The sequence below is a fragment of the Podarcis muralis genome, chromosome 4, assembly GCF_964188315.1.
Source record: "Podarcis muralis chromosome 4, rPodMur119.hap1.1, whole genome shotgun sequence".
Lineage (NCBI taxonomy): Eukaryota > Metazoa > Chordata > Lepidosauria > Squamata > Lacertidae > Podarcis > Podarcis muralis.
In genome coordinates this window covers 26,305,897-26,322,214 of record NC_135658.1, presented here as the reverse complement: position 1 = coordinate 26,322,214, position 16,318 = coordinate 26,305,897, and the positions used below count along the sequence as shown (strand labels likewise).

The window sequence follows — 16,318 nt, the reverse complement described above, 5'->3', positions numbered from 1 at the left end:
CCGTTCACCATAGTTCTGAACTTTATCCATTCCAACACAGTAGTGTTAGGCCTGCTTCATAGGAAATGGCCCTCGTGGGGATGCTCCTTAAATTTGCATCAGCGGTACCTTTTGTGATCTTTTGTTGGCTTTGCCTTTATGCATTAAAAAAAGGAAAGAAATAATAATAATAATACGAAGTGAAGATTTGCATGAAATTTGCATGTGCCTAATTTATAAGGGCAGGGACGCGGGTGGCGCTGTGGGTAAAACCTCAGTGCCTAGGACTTGCCGATCGCATGGCCAGTGGTTCGAATCCCCGCGGCGGGGTGCGCTCCCGTCGTTTGGTCCCAGCGCCTGCCAACCTAGCAGTTCGAAAGCACCTCCGGGTGCAAGTAGATAAATAGGGACCGCTTACCAGCGGGAAGGTAAACGGCGTTCCGTGTGCTGCGCTGGCTCGCCAGATGCAGCTTGTCACGCTGGCCACGTGACCCTGAAGTGTCTCCGGACAGCGCTGGCTCCCGGCCTCTTAAGCGAGATGGGCGCGCAACCCTAGAGTCTGGCAAGACTGGCCCGTACGGGCAGGGGTACCTTTACCTTTACCTTTAATTTATAAGGGCACATCCTAATTTAGAAATGGTTACTATGGTCTGTACACTACATCTCACCTTAATGAACACACGGAAAGCATGCTAGATCAGGCCAGTGGCCCATGTAGTCCTGCATGCTGGTCTCACCTTGGCCAACTGGATGCCTGTGGTAAACCAGCACAAGATCACTTTCCCCTCCTGTGGTTCCTAGAAACCAGTACTCAGAAGCGTTACTGCCTCTAAATGAGGAGGCAGAACACAACTATCGTGGCTAGTAGACTTTGTGCAGAGCTAAGACTATATTGGTCATAATGTTGATGCTTGACGTCGATCTTGAGATTTTTGCTTCTGAGTAGTAGTAGTAGGACCATGGCAGTAAGGGAGTGGATTAAGCCTTCCCCCCGTGGCCCTGATACCACACACACAGAACGTGCCATACCAAGATTGACATTCATGGAACCTTCTCTAGCAGGACAAATAACAGCTTCAGGTGGAGATTTAGGGCAGGAGGATAGAGAGGAAATGGATCTTTTGTTGGCCTGGTCCCAGCCCATTTAGGCTTAAGTGATGACACCCATGGCTTTCCTAAACAATATCCCTATTTCTTCTCCTGAGAACTTTTACAACCGCCTTGGAAATATCTTGTTGTTGTTGTTGTTGTTGTTGTTGTTGTTGTTGTTGTTGTTGTTGTTGTTGTTGTTGTTGTTGTAATTATATGAAGAATGGGCCATAAGCGAATACGTGCACATTTAGTAGTTAATAAAACAGTCTTTAAGGGAGATGGAAAAGAGACATGACTGATAAGTGAACCATCTCTTTCAATTCACCATCTATCATGTAGATTTCACAAACAGAAGGAAAGGCAGACCCACGCCAAGGGTGAAGGCCTTGCTATGACTTTTCTTTAGAGTAGATCTATCTTAGGTCAAAAGCAAGTTGCCTCCACAACAGCAGGAGGTCCTTTACCTTACCTATTTCTTGGGACGATTCTCGAGTCTGAAAAGTACCCACACACCAGGCTGTTTATTTTATTGTCAGATATATTAGTGAGATTTTCAGCAAAGTTACCATTCTTTTCTCCTTCCCCTGTCCCCAGCTTTTATCTGCCCCCACCTTCCACCCAGCTGTCACCCCTAATTTTCATTCTGAACAATTATTTCTACTAATGTGCTTCTACAAAACTGAGTGGAAAGTCATGGAACCAGAGGGCATATTCCTGACCTTAAGTCCTAAGGCAATCTACTGGTCATTTACTGTGAGATTTGTCTCTCTCACAAGACTTACAGGGGTGTTTTACCCTGAGGAAAGAAGTTTTAAAAAAATTGTAGTATAAAAGCATCTAGAAAATTTTTACCGCCCTACACCCAGAGGTCTCAGGGCAGTTCACAGAATACTCTAAAATCTACAGCTATATGAAATCACAGTGTTTTCATAATGCAATTAGTTAAGTATTACAAAGCCCTGATTTATACTTAGGAAGCCCATTGCCCCATCTAACCCAGTATTAACTGCACTAATTGGCAGCATTTTTGAAAGATCTCAGTCAGGGATTATTCCCAGCCCCACTTTGAAGGTACCAAATTGGATAATGGAAACATTTGCATGAAAAGCATGTGTTCTACCACAAATCTACAGACCCCTGATGTCATTCAGGGATGAACCACCAGTGGGGTTGTTGGGGAGGCCGCTGTGTGTTGTTCAAACCACTGGCTCTTCCTTCCTTCCTTTTTATTTTACAGTGGTACCTCGGGTTACATACTGTCAGGGGCTCAGGAGCAGAGGGACAGGAAAGGGAGGAATTAGAGACCGAGGGGGAGGAATCCGAGGGGGAAGTGAGCGATGAGAGCCGCCCGAGGTCTCTAAGTCTCTCCAGCGAATCGGAGGATTCACAGAAAGGGGCTCCCGTGGTCAGAGCTAGGGGGTTGCCAGAGGGAACACCTCAGGAAGGAGGGGCCAGAGGGGACTCAGAGAGCAGCAGCTGGAAATCGGGACCAGCTTCCCCACCGGAGAGCAGTAGGGGGGAGGAGTCCCAGGCATCGGCATCAGGCAGCTTTCCGTCAGCGGAAGGACATGAGTCAGGGTTAGCCACGCCTGCATCAGAGAGCGAGGAAACGGTCAAAAGGAAGGTCGGAGGCAGCGCGCGCGCGCCAAGTTCAAATGTACAAGAGGGTGGCGCAATGAGCAGCCCGGATAGGGAGCCAGGTCCTAAAGCCCGCCGAAGGGAGGGGGAAGAGTCCAAGGGGTCCGCCTCCGAAGCGTCCAGGAAGGAAGGGACCCCGGGGGGTGGTAGGACCCAGAGGCGGAAGGAGAGACGGAAAAGGTGGAGTAAGGCTAGAGTCTTAAGCTGGTGTACAGGGGGCGGAGACTCAGACGGAGCTTCGCCGGTCTAGTGTCCAGACGTAGAGACGCACGCTAGGGTTTGAAAATGGATAATGTACTTTAATAAAGACTTTTGTATATTACCGCTGGCTAGCGTTGGTCCTCTGTGAGCTGGGACCTGGAGGCAGTCTCTGACACATACGCTTCAGGTTACATACGCTTCAGGTTACATACGCTTCGGGTTACAGACTCCGCTAACCCAGAAACAGTTATTCAGGTTAAGAACTTTGCTTCAGGATGAGAACAGAAATCATGCTCCAGCGGCGCGGCGGCAGCAGGAGGCCCCATTAGCTAAAGTGGTGCTTCAGGTTAAGAACAGTTTCAGGTTAAGTACGAACCTCCGGAACGAATTAAGTACTTAACCTGAGGTACCACTGTATTTGTTGTTTTCGCAGTTTCAAGCATTTAGGTTACAATCCTATTCATACTAGGGATTAATGGGGCTCTCTGTTGTTGACCAATGCCTGTCTTACATGCATTCCTTCATAAATTTATTCTCCTTTCTGAATTTTATCTAACCCACATGTTTTTAATAAGGATTTTGGAATGTACCTTAACCTAAAATTATTATTAAGCTGAAAAGTGTATCTCAGAATTCAGAGGAGTGTGAAAAATGAAGAATGAATGTGTTCCATGTATTCGTCCAATTCACTTAAAAATGCAAGCATAACAAAACCTTTGAGTGTCCCTAGTGTATGCCCTGCTGGTGAGGAAGGGCAGAACTACACATGAGCCACAGGACCGCCATTGAAAGAAGGATCCTGAGAGCACCTCCTCTTCTCCCCCAACATATAGGAAAGGCACGATATGATGTTACTGTGGTCCGTGTTTCTACATATCCACCGCAGTGAAATAATGCCACACCATTTTCTTTTCCTATCCATTACCAGACAGAGAGAAAGAGACATGGGGATGCTACATTTATGGTGCTCCCAGCTGAAGGGGATGGGAGGTGCTGCCCTGCCGCCATCACCACCTGCACCTGCCACTCTGCTGCCTCTGCTGCTGGCAGAGAAACGGTGGCAACATTAGCACTGATATCTGCAGTCCATGAGATTTGGCACAAATTCAACAAGTTCTTGCCCAAAATCAGCACTGATGCTTGCACCGCATCTCTGCCAGCAGCAGAGGTAGTGGGGTGGGCAAGCTGCCCCAGCGGCTTCTGCCACCTGAGACAGCCGTCTCACCCTGCCTAGTGGCTGTGCCGGCCCTGCCCAGGCTGTTGGTATTTTGCAGGAGGGATTTGAGCACATCTCATAAAATTAAGTTTCTGCAGTACAAGTGCTTTGTTGCCTTGGTGCAACAAGCCCATGTTAAAAGCACACAGACGTTTGCAGTTAGGAAAGTGAGAGGGATGTGGGATGAATGAATGAATGAACGATTCATAGGAAGACATACAGTGGTACCTCTGGTTGCAAACGGGATCCGTTCCGGGATTCGCAATATGAGCAGAACGCAACCCAGGTCTGTGCAGGTCGTGATTCGCCGCTTCTGCGCATGCATGTGACGTCATTTTGAGCATCTGCGCGAGCTGCGAAACCCAGAAGTAACCCTTTCCAGTACTTCTGGGTCGCCGCGGGATGCAACCTGAAAATGCTCAACCTGAAGCAAACGCAACACGAGGTATGACTGTATAAACATCCCACAAGCAATTCAGGATTTAATGTTCATTTATATTGTGATATTCTTACTGTGGTATTGTTATTGAAGAGTGTTTATTATTTGTTCATAACTACTCTGCAAACAAATCAGGAAAAAAGCTCAATATCCAAATTATATATTCAAACACAGTCATGGCTCCCCCCCAAAAAATAATAATAATCATGGGAACTGTAGTTTTTAAGGGTGTTGGGAATTGTTATGCAATCACCCTCACAGAACCACAATTCCCAGAGTTCCCTGGGAAGAAGAATTGATTGTTAAAGCACTTCAAATTTCTTATGTGGATGTGCATGAGCTTTATGCAAGCAATTCAGGATGCATTCTCAATACAGTGGTACCTCGGGTTAAAACCTTAATTCATTCCAGAGGTCTGTTCTTAACCTGAAACTGTTCTTAACCTGAAGCACCACTTTAGCTAATGGGGTGGGGCCTCCTGCTGCCGCCGCGCCGCCAGAGCCCGATTTCTGTTCTTATCCTGAAGCAAAGTTCTTAACCTGAAGCACTATTTCTGGGTTAGCGGAGTCTGTAACCTGAAGCGTATGTAACCCGAGGTACCACTGTATCAAGAAGTGCTTGGTAACTGCCACGCATCTCCAGTGAAATCTTAATTTTGTCCTAAGTCCCACTGATTGTTCAAATAAACACGCAGAGACTCTGGCTGCCTATCTTCTGATTCCTAGCTCCTCAGAAAATGCTGCAAACAGAATTTTCAAGCTGTGCAGCATTTCTTTTTATGTTTCATAGGGGAGGGGAAAGCTAATCAATTTCCCAAAAAAAGCTCAAAAGATAATTTTTGAAAGTTTTTTTTAAAAAAAACACAACCCGCACTGGTTGGTGAAATGATTTCATGTGCTTATAGTGTACTGTGTATTTTGGCAAAAGAATTGCTTAAGCTGTAAGACCCTTTGAGCTTTTGCCAATAGTGTGTATAGAAGAAGAAGAAGAAGAAGAAGAAGAAGAAGAAGAAGAGCAGTGCATTTTCCCAGAAATGGGTTGAAATGCTTTTCAGGTGGAGAAGGTATAGAGGAGCACAGAAGGGAAATACATATTGAGGGCCAAAGGAGACATGACGTTAAATGCATTATTATATTTAATGTGCACCTTTTCTGGAAAAGGGAAATTGCCACTGCTCTGCCTCGGTCTTAATGGCCTCCCTCCTCCAGTTACTATTTGCATTAGCTCCAGTTGGAACAATTGGAGTATTCCTCCCAGGGTGAGCTATCCTCTGTCATAATATCCTATTGCACAATTAAGCGGAAGGGCCAATATTGGATTTTGTTCTTCTCAGACATTTTTATACATCCTAAAGCATAAGAGAAATATAATACTGTCTTCGTACTCCATGCTTCTGATATACTTGAAGGAAGGCTTTCCATTTCCGTAAACCCAAAGTGTACAAAGTTGGCAGGTGCTTTGTCCTTCTTTCACGGTGCCTTTTCATTTATTTCATTGTTTGGATTCTGCTTGGAGCAGGATATTTGGAAACCTATTTCATCCTGTTCTGTTTAGACAAAGGTTTATATACCAACTCCCTAACATTCCCCTTTGCCAGGCTAAAATCTCCTAAGTAATTACGTTCGTTCTGGAGCCAAGCAGATGCTAAGACGCATGTCCCACATCTCCCAGTATAGCATTGCATAGAGCCATCTCTACCGCCAGTGAGATCTTTGGGGACGTGTCTCCCCTTCATTATGGAAAACACAGAATCTTGTTGCTTGTAGAGATAGCAGCTAATGGCCTGGTTTACCTTAGTTAACATTAACGATAATTACAGCTGAGGCATCTGGCCAGCGATAACTTAAACCTGGGTTTATTACATCACAAAATAATTAAAAGTACCAGCAACAACAGCGAAGCCTGGATTGTAGTTTGGATTTTTTTGCCATTCTTTCTTTGCACCACTGTCAGTAGCTCCTTAAGCATATTTAAGGAGCAAGTCTGGATCCACACATAGTGTTAAATTATGATTAATGTTAACTGAGGTTCATAAACCAAATACAGACTTTGCTTAACGAATTACCTTTATCCACAATTTATAAGCCATAATTAAGCTGATGGTCTGGGTTCTCACATAACAGTAAGCTATGGTTTAATGAAGCATATTTTAATGAACTATGGTTTAGCATTACGTGCAAACCCGGCCATTCTCTGTGTGTGTTTTGTTACAAACTTAGCTTCGATTGCATCGACCCTCATCCCCGTATAGGAGAAATGCTGTTGCTCTGTACTAAAGCATCTGCTTTGCATGCAGAAAGTCCCAGGTTAAACCCCTGGCATTTCCAGGCAGGGTAGGAAGCATCTCTATGTGAGAATCTGAAGAGCTCCTTCCAGTCATTATAGAAAGTAGGGTGCTGTATTGGAGCAATGAGATGGCTTTATGTTAGGCAGCTTTCTATGCTCCTATATGGGCAGAGATTAGAGAGTATGAGTGGCAACCAGAAAATTAGGAGATTCCCAACTAGTAGCTGACTAATACTTATAATGTAAGGGCATGTCATTTACCCCCCAGCATGACATGTTACTGTGACACTCCACTTTTAATCTTAGGGGTCTTCTTTCCCCATAGCTCCTGTGCTTCAGAGTTACTACTTCCAAATTAGAAAAGTAGCTAATTCTCATTTGTGAAGTTGCCTGAAACTAACCATGATGCTAAAATACTTTCGGAAACCAAATACAAAGCCATTGATAATAAGACACACAACACAGTGTATAAAAATCCAGATCCTCCCCCCAAAGCCAAGCCCTTGTCTGTATGTCTTCGCTGTAATCCTTTCCTTCATCAGCAGAGAACTTGCCTGTAAGACGTATATATAATTCATGGCTTCAAAATGTCAGTACAAATGCTGCCTGGTTTTTAAAAAGGCTAGCAGATTGTTTCAAACCACATTAAAGCGTATCCTTCCCTTCGTGCGAGTTGCTGGTCAATTACACACTGGTGAACACCGTATCGTAAAAAAATCACAGTCTGGATTGATTGCAGGCTTCAAGTGAGGAGATGCTGCAGAGTCTCATTAACATACACCAAGCTATTAATAGTGATAGTCATGTTATATTCCTGGGGAATACAGCAACGGCCTCAATTATTAGAGTGAGAGAACAGAACAAAGAAGTTCTTTGGGAAGGAACTACTAGACCATTTAAGGGTGTAGACGGACAGAAAATTTGTAGAGCAGTTGGGCTGGTTTAGAAGTTCTCTCAATTGCAGTCAGTGTAAACATGGAACTCAGAAAGGGGGGGAAATGTGCAAGTCCGTGGCTGATGGATTGCAGCTCAGTGACAGAGCACATGCTTTGATTGCAGAAGGTCCCAGGCTCTGCTACTGGCTTCTGCAGTTAAAAGGACTAGGAAAGTTCTAGCCAGGAGGCCCTGTTAGGAGATAATGGAAATACACACTCAATCAGAACAGATAATGCAGAGGTAAATAGAAAAATTGTGAATTTTGCTTACAAGAGACTACCCTGGAGGTAGAAGATGGGCTGTTTTTTAAGATTATAATTAAGCTAAATACAGTATAAAAGCTTGTCAGAAATGCTCTGAAATGGGCAGGGAACCTTTTTAGCTCAGCTGGTCAGATAGTTATTTCTTCCCTTTGAGGGCCACAATTTGACAGGTGGGTGGAGCCACCCTTCTGTCAATCACCGCCATCCTTTTGCCCTCAAGGGTCTTCAGGAGCCCTTTTCAAAGTGGCTTTTTGATCATCACTTTGAAAGGGGATCTTCGGACACTGCCTTTCATGTCCCCACCTCTGTTCTAAAATCCCAAGTGGCATGAAAACTTTTGTTAAATATTATGAAGCCCTGAAACTTTCAGTAGTTTTAAAAGGTAACAAAACGTACACAGGAAGCTGCTGAGTGAGACCATTGTTCCATCTAACTCAGTACTGTCTACACGACAACAGCTCATCTGAGTTTCAGATAGGAGACTTCCCCAACCTTACCTAGACCATTTGCATGCAGAACATAGAGCTGCGTACGGCCCTCAAACATGGTACAGAACCTCCCAATAACTAGTCTCACAGCCTGCTCCCCATAAAATTAGGATGAGCTGCCATCCTCCTCCTTCAGACCATGATGCAAAATTATCCCTTTCAAAAGGTCAGTCATTCCCAAGTCAGCCAACAAAGAAAAACCACCAGCATATTTCAATAGGAGACCCAGGTGCAATGCATGAGTCTTGTAGTCTAGTTAACAATGCAGTTAAGCTCCTGTACATAGCTGTAAGACAATTCCACCGCACTGAAGGTTGGTGGGATTAGATCAGTTTAAATTCTGTGGTCTTGGGCTAAAGTGATACACATTTTTGTCTGTTCTTCGGCATAAGGGGAATTGATTCACTGATCATTCTGATCTCAGCATCCAGATACAGGTTTTGGATACAGGGAGAGTTCTTGAATGGGTTTTATATGGCATTAGCAAGCAAAGGCTGCACATGGTCCAGTTTTCTTAAACTGGAACTAGGCACATAGCCATTTTGAGCAGGCATACCTTCGTGTAAAATACTGCAGATGCTATTCAGAAAAAGAAGGGAACTGTGCAACATCATTCATTCATTCATCCATCCTATCTGGAAGCTTGGGGCAGGTAAATTACGAAACAAAATTTATTCCATGAGACTATGCCTTTGCCTAGCTTTGTGCAGATAGGTTTTATAACCTAAGTGGTGCTCTGTGGGTATTTTTCAGAGTCAGTAATGGGAAGGGGGTGGTGTTAGCATGGGCATCACCAAGTTTGCAATGAACTGCCATTTGGAAGTACGGTCCTTGATTAGAAGCCTAAGAAAATTCACTCTTACTTAGTGCCTAGCTTGACTGAAGCCATCGTTTGAAATTTGCACTTCTGCGAATTTTGCAATGCAGTACTCCACCCAAGTAATGTGTACACAAATGTAACATTGGGGTAAAGTTCATAAGAAATGCATGTCTTTATGAAAATAACCTTTAAAAAATGCACTATATTAGGGAACACTGTTTTGCTGAAATGTGTATAATAGGCAAATATGAATACGAAAATGTGTATATTAAGGAGAAATTTGCACTAAAATGCTAGTGAATTTCATCAAGGACTTTTTAAAATTAAAAATAAATAATTTGTGAATGGATGCAAAAATGTGGAAAACTGATTTTGGGATTGGATGAGTGAGGAACTGAGAGAAACCAGAACTGACAGATCCATCCATTGCTGACAGTTGGTATCATTAAGGGGGCATCCTCAGTGCACATCTGCCAGCATCCTTCCCACAGGATCACTATGGTCACATAGGCTGGGTCAATAGAAAAATCCTTTCCCCCTCTGGAAATCCCTTTCTTGTACTCTTGTGATAGCTGTTACTAAGCCAAGAAAATAATTGGCAAGCCAAGTGAATCTCAGGCACGTCTGTCATATTCATTATCTATAACAAGATGATGATGATAAATAAAACTATATTTTTTTTAAAGGAAGATGATGCTATACTCCTATAACAAAGAATTCTTTTTCAGGCCATGTGCTCTTGAGCAGGGTATGATGCTGGTATTGAGAAATTCTGTCACAAAGAGAATTTTAATCAGGATAGATTATTAGTGAACTGCATATGAGATAAACAAACATGCTTTATTAGCCTGGTTTTTTTAAAGAACTGTTTTTTAAATGCTTTTTTGGCAAAGGCATGCAAAATGTGTGCAGAAGGAGAGCCTATATTGAGAATTTAACACATTCTCTGTACAGTATCCAGCCTGCCTGTAATTGGTGCCTGTGGCGATTGTTGATACCCTGATTACATCAGCTTTCCATGCCCTTTAGCAGGATTGGGGAAAAGCTTTCTAGTCCTTGGTAAGCTGCCTATTATCAAGACATCATAAATGTTCACATTTAGAAGAGACAATTTGCCATCCCAGCACCTTCAAGCGCTTAAACAAATTAGTTCCTACTATTTCAAGCATTAAATGCTCCATAATAATTATGTGTAAAGCCGTAAATTGCAATTAAAATAACTTAGGAACTTGTTCAAGTGAGGCCATTTTATGAATACATATTTTCCTGATCTTTTTATTAAAATGCATTCTAAGGCAGGTGTGTGAGCTCTGTGGCTCAGGAAATCGGCAACAGGCCATGACCTTTCACCTCTAGGTCACCTGCTTGCATTTGGCTTGTGGCATTATAAAAAATAAAATAAAAAAGGATATTGATTCATAAACATTCTTTGTCAAATGGCCATTTGGACTTATGCCTTAAAGGACAAGAGCCCTGTCTCATAAATTCACATATAAACCAGAGGTCACCTAGTTAGACTTGCTGTTCTGAGATAGCATTGTAGCTATTCTTCAAAACAGGCAGGATGAGATGAGTGACCAAGATGGTGGAATTTTGGAAGGTAGGAGTTCATGGTACAGGTTGGTTGAGGGGTTTTTAATAGTCCCTGACACAAAATTCTACGTGCATGCTCACTTCAAAGTTGCTGGTGTTTGTTTTGCCTACAGCACCACCCTGCTAAAAATGTTTGCAGACTTCCAGGTCCAGCAGGCATGGCTTTGGGTCAGGTTTGTGCACTGTTACCTCTCTTACAAATCCACCATCAGAATTTGTAGTCATAGCCACCCAGAGGTGCAGATCAAGGTGCCAAACACTAGGTATGAATTTTGCCTAAGGATTAAAGACTGCAATCTGAATCACATTTAATAGTTTGTTAAACCATGTCCTAGTGTTATGTGTGAATCCAGAGCAGCAGCTGAACTGTGTTTTATTAGGTTGTGGTGAAAGGTTCCTTATTAAGCAATATTTTGTGGTCAGCTTATAAACCTTCATTAATGTTAACTGTAGCATAGTGTTATTTGGGAACCCAAATCTCATTCTTAACTGTGGTTAAGGAGCCACCACCACCCAAAAGCTACAGAGCCACAAAGTGAAGAGTGGTAATAAATAAATAAAATCAAAGCACTATCTCTGTGATGTAATAAATCAGTGTTTAATAGGTTGTCTGCCTGATGCCTCAACTTTAACTATGGTTAACCTTAACCATAGTTTTACATTATGTGTGACCAGGCCACTGAAAGTTTGTTCTGAGCAAACATGTTTAGGGTTGTACTGTATGCAAAAACAGCAAACACACACACAAAAACTAGCAAATCTGCAAAATGGAGGGCCTCTTTCTCCATATGGAACTGTGCCCTCCCTCGTCATTTCACACGCTCCATTTCTTATAGATGTTGCAGCTAATCTCAGATCTATGCTACGTCAGCCATAATAAGGTGAGGTAATGAGAGCATGTCAACCTGGATTTCCAGTCTTAGCTCTTGAGTTCCCTTGCATTTGAATAAGGCCCTCTAACGTGAACTCAGAGAAGCCCTTTCATTTTGTAATTGTGTTATAAATAAGCGGCCCTGGCATTTCTGACAGGCAGGCAACAGTTAAGTGGAGCAAAGAAGTGCTCCTTTCCCAAATCAGAAAAGCCGTTTAATAACTCTGGGTCCATTTGCTCATAGCAGTGCCGCCGTTGTGGGCTGCATTCCCCAGGAGCTTGGCAAGGAGAGCTAGACTTGGCAAGCTTTCCGACCGACTCACCGAGTCGTGAGTCAACTGTGGGCAGTCTCCAGCATGTACAGCTTTAAAGGCAGTTAGCATTTCTTGTTAAATCTGGGACCTGGAGAAGGAAGGCAGATGGGGTCCCCCCCTTATATCTCTGAGAACATTGCATATGTAGTCTCCACAAACAACAAGCTCTTTGCAAGCTACGCAGGACAGTTTGTAAGTTATGCCAAAGGTTCCCCACATCTGATTTAGGTAAACAGAACACAAACGCTTTGTGCTGATTGGCGGTTGACAAGGGAAAACTCTGCAATGCTAGTATATATGCCATTTTTCTATAACGCGGCATAATCACGACAACTTTCTCCAGTGTTGAAAAAGAATGTATAACACACGTGTCCTGGTGAAGACACGAAAAGCTCAATGTGTTCTCATTGTGCTTCATTGTCACCTGTGCAGTTCTTGCATAAATAAATACCATGTAATATTTCCATTTTAGAATACCAGTTTCTTCCTTTAAAAAAAAGAATCCTCATTTTGTTGTTGGTGGTGGTGGTTTGGGCCCATCTACATAGTAACTCCCTTGAAGTGAGCGCGTGTGATTATCCAGCAGAGGATTATTTTTATAAAATACAGTTTTCCAGAATTGGATGTGGTTTCAAAAGATTTTGGTTTTGCCCATAAAATTCCCAGCAGCACCTGCAAATGATAAAAATGAGTTCAGGACGCTCCGTAAAATGTTACAAGTGATGTTTGTGTAGCAAAGCCAGATTCCTCTTTTTTTTTTTTCCTAGAGGAGGTTAATGTTTGGAAGAGTCAGAAACATATCCCAGCAACTCTCTGTAAAGTTGACATTGATCCAAGGATACAGCATAAATCTTTCAGCAAAGTTTTCTTTTTTAAAGTACCAAATAGGCCAGTATTGTCTAAGAAAGCAGGTAGAAGAGTTATAAAACAATCTCATAGTACCTGGTTGGGGTGGGAGAAGTGATGCCACAGAATGGCAGATGGAAATCAGTACAAAGGTAGCAGAATTGGTGCCTGCCAGTAAAATGTAATGTCTTGGTCCTAAAGACTGCAGTCTTAGGGTAGCTCATCCAGGGGTGTCAACTTGAATAAAATATTGGTGGAGCCCAGGTATGCCCCACCTCACATAATTGATCACATGACGTGGCACCCGCCCCCCATCTGAATGGCAATGCCCATCAAGTTTGGGAGGGCAGCCCCCTCAAATACTTTGTTGAGGAGATTGAAGGGACCTTAGCCCCTAGGAGTTGGCTCCTATGAACTCAACATCCTGCTGAGCTCTTACTAGCAGGGCAGAAGTAAGAGAAGTAGAGTGTTAATTGCACACTGCCATCCTTTTCCAGTCAGGGAAGGAAAAGGGATTGATTTACACCAATGCCTGGATAGACATGAGTTTCTACCATGTTTGGGGCCATAATATCTGAAGAGTCACAAGTAAAAGGACAGATTACTTCAGTGTCCGTGTTTGCTGCTGTAACACCATGCTGACTTTCACCTGGGGCTCATACTATCCATGCACCAAGTATTAATTGCAAGGGCATGCAGAGAGCTATTCTCAATGGCTGATCTCCAGCTGTAGAGCTCTGTTTTCTTACAGATTTTCCAGAAGTATGGGTTTATAATACAGCAGCCCAGATCCAACACAGCTTGGCCTAACCAGAACTGGTCTGAACTCAGAGTAAAAGGGTAGTGTTCTGCTAGTCCATAAGGAAAAATTCCACCCAATTCCAAATCAGGGCAGTGCCTTTACTGGGCTGTTTGGTTGGTTTTGTGTAGGTGTATCCACCAGAAGCCATGCATGCAGTGTTGTGGGCCTGCTTCTGTGGCACTCTGGCCTGGCTGACATTAGACAGGCTTCCTCCCTGTTGAACTTCAAGCACCTGACATGTACCTTTCTTTTTCAGCAGACACTTTAAGGAAGTTTTCTGTTTTTGTGAGTAATTTTAATCCATTGGATGCTTTAAAAAAGAAGAAGAGTACATCCCTTAAAGACTTAGATAATTCTTGTTGGCATCCATCTGTCTCAGGAGACAATGGAAGAGTGTGCACCCTCAGGGGAAAAGTCAAACATTTGAAGAGTTCCAGCTCCTGCTGTGGTCTCCACAACCGATACAGGAGAGACATGTTTTCTTGCAGGTGGAGCAGATGAAGGCATCCGATTGTGCTGCTACAGGTGCACCATGGCGTTCATTTTCTCTGTGCTCCTCCCAGTGGTCATTCCTTCTCTGGTCACTGCTGTGGATACACAACTTGACTGTCTGTCTCCAGGCACTGCGGTCATCTGCAAGGGATTCAACAGGATATAAACACCTAAGATTAAAGAAAGAATTTTTCCGGGACCAAGGGATCTTCATACTAGTTTACAAAAGATTTGTTATTTTAGTGCAATGATGCAAATTCTACAGATTGCCTCCCATCGCTTCAGCAGTGTGGCTCTATTTAAAAGAGAACAACTGTGAGCACTTATTTTTAGAACCCATCCAGCAGCTGTCTCCAGATGATGTCCACATTGCACACTCTCCTCTTCTTCAGTGCATAGAAAGAATGTTTGTGGCATGTTGATCTAAAGCCTTGTGTAACTTTCTTCTATTTCAGCTTTGGTTTGCATTCGTTAATGGATTTTCTGGGCAGATTTTATTTGAGCGGTGGTGCATTGGCCTCTACAATGTGGTAAGTGTCCCACGTCTCAGCTTGATAACATGCAGAGCCCGGATGGCATTCCACTGCTGTTTATGTCTATGTAGTTTATCTCTACTGATCATCTGTATATGCATTGCGAGTAACTGGGGGGGGGGGAGTGGGAGCTGTTCTTGCTCTGCCTCAGATTTGAGGGCAAAAATTAAAATAAAAGTACTTGGCACATTCTAATTTGGAGCAGCAACAAAGAATCCATGTCAGGAGAACCGCCATTTCCAAAGCCCTGCCAGACCCTTGTCAGCCAGTGCAGAAAGTGGGGTACAGATTCCCCCTTTATTTTTTCCCTTTTTCTATGCCAATTCCAGGGAAGAAATGGGGCTCTAGATTTAGCTGTTGGAAAGCCCCACCTCAATCTATTTCTAACACTCCTAAAATGCCTTGTTTTTGGCCTTATGGAATCAACAATGGTGGCAGAACCAGCAAAGACCTCCAACCCCTGATCTCTCTCACTGACCATAAAAGTCTACAATATGACCATCACCCTTTTCAGGAGCTTACAGTTGCTCTCTGAAGAACATGAATTTACAATATTATTCATAAACTCAGTTAAAGAGTTTCATTACTTTCCACTCCAGTTGATACTTCTAGACCATTACCACTCTTTTGTCCAAACCCCAGACTCATTCAGTTAGATATGCAATCAGACAGCAAATTCGGAACAATATGCGTGCTAGGAATTGCATCTCCCTGAATCAACAATGCAGTTGAAGATTGCATGACCGTAATATTGTATCACAGCAGATAAGGGAAGAGGGTGTGCTGAAGACGTTGAGTGTAATAGGGCATTCTCCCAAATAAGTGTGTATAGGATTGCAATCTGGGAGTAACCCCATCAAACACCAAATCAGCTTACGTTAATCATTTCCCCAGAACGCTGAAAATTTGTAAAGCAGTTTGGTGTCAACATGTTTAACCTCACGACTACCCTGTGGTCTTTCACTGGTTATAGTGAGCTAAGATACTTTGGCTCAGTTAAAGTATAAGCAAGAAGCGATGTGCTTCAATTACCACTGTGTTAGCCTGTTGCAGCAATACTGGAGGTGCCACCAAAAAACAGCAACCCCATAGCACTTTTAAAAGAGATTTATTATGCTGTAAGGTTTTGTAAACTCAAAAGCCTACTTCATCAGACACATCTAAAGAAGTGGGCTGTAATTCACACAAAAAAGTATTCCCCAATAAATATGCTAGTCTTTAAGGTGTCACAGAAATTGTGACAACAGTCAGAAAACATGTGAACCTCTCCAAAATATTGATGGGACACATACACACCCCACATCAGTATTACCGTGTGGTACGTGGGATTAGTGTATCCCAAAGGCCTTGTTATACAAAAACGGCTCGTGGGAATAGCCACCTCCCTCAAGATCCACGATTGCTCAGCCGGCAGCTGCGACCAGGACAATCCCAAGACAAGGAACGAGCGACTTGCTCCTCATGCATGCGGACACAGCCGGGAAAGTCAATCATATGAGCTGCCCATTA

The 16,318-nt window shown here is 43.2% G+C and overlaps 1 protein-coding gene across 8 annotated transcripts in view; it reads left to right on the top strand.

Moving 5' to 3' along the window:
• ATP8A2 (ATPase phospholipid transporting 8A2) overlaps positions 1 to 16,318 on the top strand; it is a 330,202-nt gene that overhangs the window by 200,912 nt on the left and 112,972 nt on the right. For all 8 annotated transcript variants that reach the window (XM_077927099.1, XM_077927095.1, XM_077927098.1 and 5 more), the window contains one exon: positions 14,732 to 14,806. In XM_077927099.1, coding sequence (XP_077783225.1) covers positions 14,732 to 14,806 — 75 coding nt within the window. The remainder of the gene's footprint in view (positions 1 to 14,731; positions 14,807 to 16,318) is intronic.